The sequence below is a fragment of the Tigriopus californicus genome, chromosome 10 (assembly GCF_007210705.1).
Source record: "Tigriopus californicus strain San Diego chromosome 10, Tcal_SD_v2.1, whole genome shotgun sequence".
NCBI classification, from domain to species: Eukaryota; Metazoa; Arthropoda; class Copepoda; order Harpacticoida; family Harpacticidae; genus Tigriopus; species Tigriopus californicus.
In genome coordinates, this window is record NC_081449.1 from 1,449,743 (window position 1) to 1,458,928 (window position 9,186).

A 9,186-nucleotide genomic window follows, 5' to 3' on the forward strand; every position below is an offset into this window, starting at 1 on the left:
ATTTAGAAATATTTCAAACAAGAAACATGGCCCATGAATTGCGAATGTTTCCGCCTCTGTATCAAATACCAACTTTCATACATAACAAATAGTACATACAATCCAGCAAAACATTTAAGGCTCCGGCTCTAGAAACAAATTTAATTAGTCTTCATCTGACTTCATAAAAATATCCCAATTCAAGTTGCCAATGAGGGGGGAACTTTATTCCATTGTCAATTTGGTAATGTCGCATTTGCATCTAATCATTTTTGTCGAGTCAAATTTTGGTATGGTGAATTCGTTGTTTATCGAAGATTTTCCTCCGCCATTTGGCCATTTTGGTCATCTTTGTTCTGCTTGTTGCTGGCAACCCCGGAGTTGATTCGGAGCCAAGCGACTCTTGGTCTGGAACAACAAGAACAACATAATCTCAGCAACCCTTATTGTGATCGGTGATCAATCTTGGTCCCATCGATCCATGCCCGCCTTCAGAGCAGCCACCACCACGCCCAGAGCACCAAAGACCAAGGTCACTTGGAGCCAAGCCCTCCAGAATTGCTGTTGCCGGATGTTCAGGACCTCTTGGGGATCCAGGTACTGATTGGCGGCATCTCTTTGGGAAACCCCCTTATTGATCATCCTTCGTTGCTGAATGATCACAATCTTCTGCGCGTCCATCACAAGTAGCTCGTCTTGCGATCTTGTGGGGGTTTGTAGATCATTTGATCGATCTTGAATGGAAGTGCGAACTTCAGCGTTCAAAAGGAACTGTCTTACTTTGGACCAAAGCGAAGTACTCGGTCCTCTGGCCACGTTAGGCTCTCGGGCTTGGATTGGTAAAGGTGATTGACTGACGTGTCTAACACCATTTTTAGCTTCCTGCTCATTTTCAAGTTCATGAGAGAGGTCATTCAGCGAAGCCAGCTCCATATTATCGTCCACAGAACCAATGTTGTCGGCATAGCCAAAGTTTGCCTCCAATGGTTCAATTTCGTTTGAGTCAGGTTCAGCGATATCATCAATCTTCTTAAAAGAAGCTTGGTCTACAAGTTCTGAGGGATTATCTTCATCAAGCTTGCCTTCTTGGCTTTCAGTTACCGTTCCCAGGGGATCAGAGGAAGGAGTGGTTGTTTGGGCCATTTTTAGATCAAAAAACTCTTCTGGATTGGACTGAGAATCTTCCACATTGGAGGTGGTGTTCTTCTTTAGCGGTTCTTTTCCGTCAAGTGTGTTGGCATCATTTGCAAGCTCAAGATTCAGATCGTTTGGAGGAAGCTCTTGGTCGAGTTGTTCCTTAATAACTGACTCAAGAGGGGCTACTGCTTTTTCTTCATCATCATTGGTAGAATCAGTTTCAGCCATGAGATTCTCAGAGACAATGTCATTGGTTTGGATATCATCTCCGATTATGAATTCGGCAGTGGATTTCATACTTGCAGATTCATCGTCAGCGATATTTTTCTCGTTTTCTTCAATTATAGTCAATAAAGCACTAACCGTAGATTCTTTGCCAGGCTCATTTCCCTGAACTAGATCTACGTCGTTCCGGATTTCTTGATCGAGAGGTATTGCTGTTACCTCTTCTTGAAACTGTATTTCAGCAGAGAATTCCAAAGGCTCCTCTTTTTCAGCTTTCTCAACAGCCTCATGATCTGTGTCATGTATTTGAGATGGTTCTGCTTTCTCTTGGTTGAATCCAACGTCATCTGGTCGATCATTTGGGTTTGGAATCGTTAAATTCTCCAATTCTGAAGAAGATTTAAAGGTTTGACCTTGATCATTTTCAAGGACTGAGTCAAGGGTTGTACTTGGATTTTGATTGTTGGGACTCGTGAGAACCTCTCTCACTTCAAGGTTCACTTGTTCCACTTCTTCAGCATGCTGGTTGAGAATATGAGGCTCCCCAGTTCCTTCGTTGAAACGAGAGAGGACGGTTCCACCTTCAAGATTAGACCCATATTTGTGACATTCCGTTTCTTGCAGTCCTGTTTCGAGTGGTTTTTCGCTCGCCTTAGTACTGTCAACAACCTGATCCTCAAAAAGAACATCTTGGATTGGACTTTCCTCATTTGATGAATTGTTTTCTTCATTGATGACTGATTCTGCTTCTGCCAGAGGCTGATCTTGAACCGGAATCACCATTGTTTCGACAACATTGCTCTCTGGTATGGGAGGAATTGGTGCGAAACAAATTGGATCAAGCTTGGAAGAAGGAGTTGGTACCAATTCTTCAATTGATTTTGTCATTTCAGTCTGGGTGTTTTCGTGAAAAGAAGCTGGATTGTCTTGATCCACATGTTCGGTGAGAAAACCATTTTTATCTTCGATCAGCTCGGGTTTGGATTCGATCTGGGAAACAACCGGGCTCAGATCAGTAGAAAGATTATCGTTTTCTTCTTTGTGGGATTCAAAGTCCATCTTATTTTCCTCGTCCACACAAGTATCATTGTGTGTAACAACACATTCCTCTCCATTGTCTTCATCTTGTTTTGTCCCGCACGGCACTTCTTGAACGGGTTCCTCAATCAGGACCTCCTCTTCTTGTGGATCAGTGACCTCTTTTCTTGGTTCCTCAGGAACAATTGAAGATTCCGGTTGGAAACCATTTTTTTCGGCGTCCTCTGGGGAGATCTTGATATTAGGTTGGTCTGGTTTGGCTCCAATTTGAGAATCTAGTTTAATCGTGCTCTCCGTCCCCGTATCAACAACACTTTCAAGATCTTTATCATTGTGTGTTTTTTCAACCTGTCCCAGTTCTGTTTCGAGACGATCAGATAAATCAAGGTTCTGAAAGCATTCTGGGTCATTCTCTTGAGAGACGATATAAGCCTTATTCATTGATCCTGTTCCAGTTTTGGAACATGGAGCAATTTCAACTGAGTCTTCTTCGGGCTGCAAAATCGTTGCAGACGGGTCTAACCCAACTATTTCGTCCTGATTTGCTTGATTTGATGTAGCCTTGGAGTGTGGGTGATCTTGATTTGAATTCTTACACATTCGAACCTCATCAGTAACCGAGTCGTCGTCATCCATGTCAATTATTATTTGAGGCTGATTTGCAATGGAATGGTGCAAATTGGTTATCCCACTTTCAGAATCTGGCCCCGGTTCCCTCTTTGCTTCTTTTTCAGTTTCGTCGCTTCGAATAACTCCTTCTTGATGACGGAGTTCCTGAAAAGTTAGATTTGGGCATTGCACGACTAGCCTCGGAAGGAAATTTTCGAAAGATAAATGTGAATTTATTAACATCCAAATTAAAGCCAGAGCAATCTTTGGGGAAAGTCGTGCAATGCCTTTGAGTCGTGTTCCTCGGTTGTTACTTGAGAATTTTCGGGAGAGAGCTTTGCTTTGGAGTCGATCACTTCATTCGTACTAGACTCCTCCATATCATTGTTTAGAGAAGAGCCATTCACCGGGATGGTTGTTATTTGATTTCCATCGTTGCCATCGATCATTCCATTGGGACGATTCTCAAGCTCTGAAATCTCCTTTTCATCCAAGATTTCCAATAACTTTTTCGCGCCATCCTCTGATTTTTCTTGGACCGACAGAATTATTGGAACATCATTTCCATCCGTCTTATTTCCTACGCTCCCATCCAAATCTATTGCCAATTTTTCAAAATGACAGCGTGTCAACTCGACATTGATTTCAGTTTTAAATTTCAGTGTCATTGAATCGAAGTGGCTACGTTCGTTGCGTTCTACTTGCATATTTGATTTTGAAATCACAATTTGCTTTGGGTCTTCAAGGCCAGAAACCGGAAGGAACTTTCGGTTCAGATCTGTTGTTCCGGTGGCAATGGGTAAGAAATCATGATTCTCCTTTGGAACCAAACACTGACTTTCGTTTGCGTCAATATCATCTGGCATCGAAATCTCTACAGGACCTACTTCATCAAGCAATTTGCTTTCATTTTTCTTTCCAACATGCTCATCTTGAATCAAAACCGGAGATTTGAAAACATTCTTGAGGGACCGGTTCAAAGAAACATTCTCGAAATTGTATTCCTTGATCTTGCTTGTCTCTTCCGTTTCTCCGGATTGAAATTTCTTTGGATCTTGATTCTCTTGGGTGGAGTCCATCATTTCGTTTTGTTCCTTCTCGCAAAATGAATGATGCTCCATCACACTCTTTTCAGAATCTACCCCCAAGTCTTCATTTCGTGCCATTTCGCATGCGATTTTAATAGCCTTGAAAGGCTCTTCTCTTTCTTGATCATTGTTCTCGTTCATCTTCAGCTTGTCTTCAAAAAAGGCTCTGGCTTTCATCATAGACAAGTGTTCCATGTCCACGTTCATTGGATCATGGATAGGGTTGGTCTTTTTGCTTTGTTGGCGAACCCCCGTGGGTCCTCTGAAGCCTGGAACACTCATATGGGGTCTTTTGGATGCCCGGAGACCGTTAAAGGCCCCTGTTTTGAATTGACTGGGCTTCAAGTTGTGCTCGGTGGACCCGTTTCCATTGGGCCGCCATTCAGGTTTCCTTGGCTCTTTTCTGAACTTGGCTATCTCTGATGTGAAGTCGGAATTTCTCGGAGAATGACCAACAGGGTGAATAGGATTGACTTTTTCCTCGGGAATTTGGCAACAACCTTTATGAATGAACTGCAATCCTGAGCAACATCAAGTTGGGAGTACATGGGGACAAATGAACATTTGTGGGTCCGACCGGATTTCTTTAAGTTTGTGCGTTTTACTTATCGAAAACAAATTGCCAATTCAGCTCTTTCAATTGTAAATATTCATTTTCCACCCAAAAAGAAACTGGTTAGATCGACAAAAATGCCACGGTAAAAGTTTGAACCCTTTCAAAGAGCTCAAACTTCCATGTGAACTCGTTGAGTTAGTCAAGGATACTTTTAACAGGTAGCTAAAGGTCTCTCTGCGTTAGTCTACTAAAGCCATTGGAGAGTGGCAGAGATGCTGCTGACAAATTTATTCATGGTCATTTGTTTTCTAAATCAAAATGGAACGTGACACTTGAGGGAAGGCAGACTCTACCCAATCATCCCAGCCATCTTCTTCTCTGCCATGCTCCAATGAGGTTTCATTATTACTCAACAATCTGAACTCACTTTGGTGGCTTGCCTCTCTCAGTGTGGAATTGGATCCCAATTCCCAAGTGCTGTTCCAATTGGCACCTTCCGGTTGATCCTCTAGAGTTTGGATGGAAGTCAAAATGGGGGTGGAACTATGATGCAAATGAGCCTTGGAGTCCTTGGTGACGGCAATTGGCGGTTGGTAGTGGAATTCCATCCTTGGACGAGGATTGGGGCGTCTCGGAATGGCTTTCTCCAAGGTTGGTTTTGGAAGAGGTCCTGGATTGGGACTGGGCTTTGAAACAGGATCATGTCTCATCGTGACTGGTTTGGGAGGCGGTGGCAAAGTGGCGCAACGCTCTTCATAGGAACGGATTACGATCTTGGGAATGACAGTGGAACTGTTGGGCATTATTCCACTGGCTGTGTCATCATCATGCTTCTCGAGGGAGTTGTCAGATTGGGATATTGCGCCATTTGCGCTAGGTTTGGTCACTACTTTGGCCTTTCGGACAACTGCCCCTTGGGGCATTTCCTTTACTTTGAAGAGCTTCGCTTCGGTTCCATTGGCATTGGTGGACTCGAATTTTGAACATAATTCGGCGACCTTGGGAGACTTGGCCCTTGAGGGAGAGACGATTCGCTTGGACTTGGGATTGGGCTTGTAGTTCGACGTAAGCTTTAATTCTGGAGTCGGTTCCAGAACTGGAGAGGGCTTTAATTCCGGGGCGGGCTCTAAATCCAAACCGGGTTCCAATTCCGGAGCGGGTTCCAATTCCCGGCTGTGCTCCAAATTCAAGGCGGGTTTCAACTTTGCCAAGGGTTTATGTTCTTGGGTAGTGGGCTTCAATTCCGAAATGCTCTTGGTTTTGGGTGGAACATGGGCTTCAAGCGGATCAAATAGGGACCGTGTTTGTTGTCTTAAGGCTGCTCTTTGTTCCATTTCCTTGAACATTTGTGATATGTTCTCATGACGAGGAGGCTTCAATTGAGGATTCGAGTGGTTATCTTTTTGCGGCTCCTCTGCATTTGGGATCGGAATAGTCTTAAACGGGACCATCTGTGGCTCCTTATTCTCAATGAACGAAATACGTTTGGCATCTCTTGGAACAGGAGATTCATTTTCAAGATGGTCACTCGACGATGACGAAAAGCTGGAGCTGCGGCTGTCCTCTTCCTCTAGTTTTTTTGACACGATCTCATCCCACGTGGATTTCCATTTCCATGCATCTTGAGAGTTCCAAATTTGAGACCACGGCCAGGTCAGTGTCTCCAGTGAAAGCCGATCTAGGCCCAATAACCAGGGGTTAGCATCAGACCAAGCTTTGGGTTCATCATAGTTCTGACCCAACCTTAGGAACAACTTTCGATCCAACTCCTCGGATGAGAAGGCCTCTTGGTAGGTGACTGCCTTGCTGGCCCTTTCAAACATCCAAGATAGTGGCAAATCGATTGTCAAAAGTTTAAGGCCCACCATTAAGAACCGTATCAGGGCAAAGGACCCTTCCAACCCCAGCAATGAGGGAGACCGACCTGGTCGACGGTCCATTTTGTCTCAATGTTCTAAACCGAATGACTACTTTTCTTGAGAAGTGGTCAATGACGAGGAGATTATTGGCCGATAATGTTTTTCGGCATGCATTGGCATGCCAAAGTAATCTCCTAACAAGGAAACGAATCGGAGCTTATGAAATCGACACGACTATCAAGGAGACGGGCCGCTCAACTCTTCCTACCGAACTCGATATCGAATCCGCTTTTGTTTCACCCACAATGTATTTCTTTTTAAAGAAACATGCGAAGCCTACAGAACTTAACATCTCATACATGGACGAAAAATGAAAGGTTATAATTCGTCTATTTATACCTTTCAATCTTTATATGAGATTTGGTCTACCAACGAATTTGAGTTGGCAGACCGAGCTAGTCTTTGAATGTAGGGTTGGTCTGGAATGCTACTTAAAGTAATTGTCCAGTCTGACTTGAAAGATGCTACCAGATCAACAAGGCCTACGTATTCCCTATGAATATTAGAGGGAAGCAATATAAACAATGAGGAGCCCGAGAAAGAAGAGAATTGGGCTTCATTGTTCGAACTAGCCTGGATTCTCGAGGACTTGAAGGTGCTTTCAATACGCACATTAAGCCTCTACGGTCACTAGAATTGATCCTAAATCCTGCGTTGGGACAAACCTCATGGATGCTTTTGAAGACGTATAGTATCAGATACCTTTCGTACCTTCTCTGAACACTGTACAGTCCCAACTTCTTTAGTCTCTCCAATACGAGAGTTTTTCATTCCTGTGATTTTCCTAGTGAAAATCTTGGGACTTGCTCGACCTTTTGCAAGCCTGCTGAACTCAATGGAGCCATATGGGTGAAGCATATTCAAGATGTGGTTGGACAATGGACCTGTGCAGAGTTAGCATCGTGATGCCATTTCTGGACTTAAACGTGCGATATATCCAACCACACATTTGAAAAGCCTTACCCACCTTCAACTGGATATGCTCATCGAACTTTCCATTATTTTGAGGACTACACCTAGATTTTCATAGATGAGACCTGTGAAGATGGAAACTTGCCCTGATCCAAGATGCAACGCATCCAGTACGAGAAAACAGGAGCGAGAACCAGTGAGCATCTCATCAGAAACTGGAATGTCACGCCATCAAGACCAGGAGAGCTCGAAAGTGTCAGTCCCAATGGCCTCCAAAGCATCTTGATCTGTGACTACAAGATCATCTAAACGCTCAGCTTGACTAACCTTGTCAATCTCAACAGACTCATCTTCAGAGCAATGAGCTGTTGCTTCTGAACTCAGTCGGGTTGAAAACACACTGGAGAACTGATCTCCAAGCATGTTAGCCATAGTCTCTATATTGTTAATGGCTTCCCCATCAACCTCAAAGGCCCAACAAAGAATTTCATTTTTCTCTTAGAGTTCGCATAAGAGAAAAAAGCCTTCGGATTCGATCTGACCTCCTAAACCACCTTACTCTATTTGGTTTGGAAGAAATTTCCTTGATCACTTGATCTCAACACATTCCTATTAGGGTTTGGAAGAGGCACCAAAAATGCTCCATTTTTCGTCTACGAAGAAAAGGACATTTTCCAGGGCATCCCGTTTTTTAGCGTAATGAGAACTTGCCATGAACAATATTTGTTCATAAATGTAGGCCCCCCCTTTAAAAATCTAAAGCTTTCAATCAATTTTTGGTGGGCTTTAAATTTCAAATTCTTGCCATATTTGTGGGAAATTTCCACAATGAGTTGTTTGATACGTCTTGTACCTTTTTGCGTTGATTTTGATGATCCCATCAACGTTTTGGGTGCATTTCATATGGATCCAGCAAGCAGGATAATTGATGGGCTTAGTCATTTCACTTTCCCTTATAATGTTTATGTTTTATAACGCAACTTTTGATGCTTGACTGGTTTGTAGACTACAACTAGCAAGCAGTAAAAGATTGATGAATATGGATGGCTTGGTTGGAAATAAAGGATCAGCTATCACCCCAATTTTAGTTGGGTGCAAACATTCAGTACGAGCTCTATACTGTCTTACATTTGCGCATCCGCCATCACAACTTCTGGGGAAAATTGACAGAACCGACCCCTCTTTTGTTCAAATTTTTTCAAATTGCAGAAAATAGCATCCCTTAAGACTGATCTTGGTATCAATGTGGGGCATTTTTCTGTCGTTCCAACTAAAGATATTTCCTGGTTTTTTTTGGAATTTTTCCTTCAAATTGTGCAGATGAATTGACAAGGTTCTATGAGGCAGAGAATAACATCTTACAAAGTAGTAAGCCAGAGTTTGACAAGTCAATTGCAAGCTTTGCTCCTTTGTTGGGCATGTGTCCCTGCACTTTTTGTAAATGGGTTTTTGCATTATCGGCAATTTGTGACAAACTTTTATTTGCATAACTGGCCATATCTATATGCACTTTTTGCACATCTTTACTGATGAGTGATAATGCAAAAGGAAATCGTTAGCAGCTTCATATACTGAACATAATTTATTGGCTATGAACAAATATCGCGGTTTGGCAAGTGAACTGTATCAGCATATGTAAAGACATGCATTTGCCCTAAGTTAACAATGTCCGTTTTTTTTATCATCTCGTCACCTTATCAGGTATTTAGATATAATTTAGAAA

At 42.8% G+C, this 9,186-nt stretch overlaps 1 protein-coding gene across 1 annotated transcript; it reads right to left on the reverse strand.

Annotated features, from left to right (window-relative positions):
* Positions 1–202: 202 nt before the first annotated feature.
* Positions 203–6,658, reverse strand: LOC131889362 (titin-like). Its single transcript, XM_059238447.1, has 2 exons — positions 5,060–6,658; positions 203–387 (listed from the first exon to the last, which is right to left on the reverse strand). Exons 1-2 carry the CDS (start codon positions 6,570–6,572, stop codon positions 260–262), a joined length of 1,641 nt encoding a protein of 546 aa, XP_059094430.1. The 5' UTR covers positions 6,573–6,658; the 3' UTR covers positions 203–259.
* Positions 6,659–9,186: the final 2,528 nt, after the last annotated feature.

Excerpts from the sequence above, each read along its gene's own strand:
- LOC131889362 (XM_059238447.1), bottom strand. The coding sequence starts at position 6,572 with ATGGACCGTCGACCAGGTCGGTCTCCCTCATTGCTGGGGTTGGAAGGG. Across the intron at positions 388-5,059 it reads GAGAGAGGCAAGCCACCAAA|ACCAAGAGTCGCTTGGCTCC; the intron begins GTGAGTTCAGAT and ends TTGTTGTTCCAG.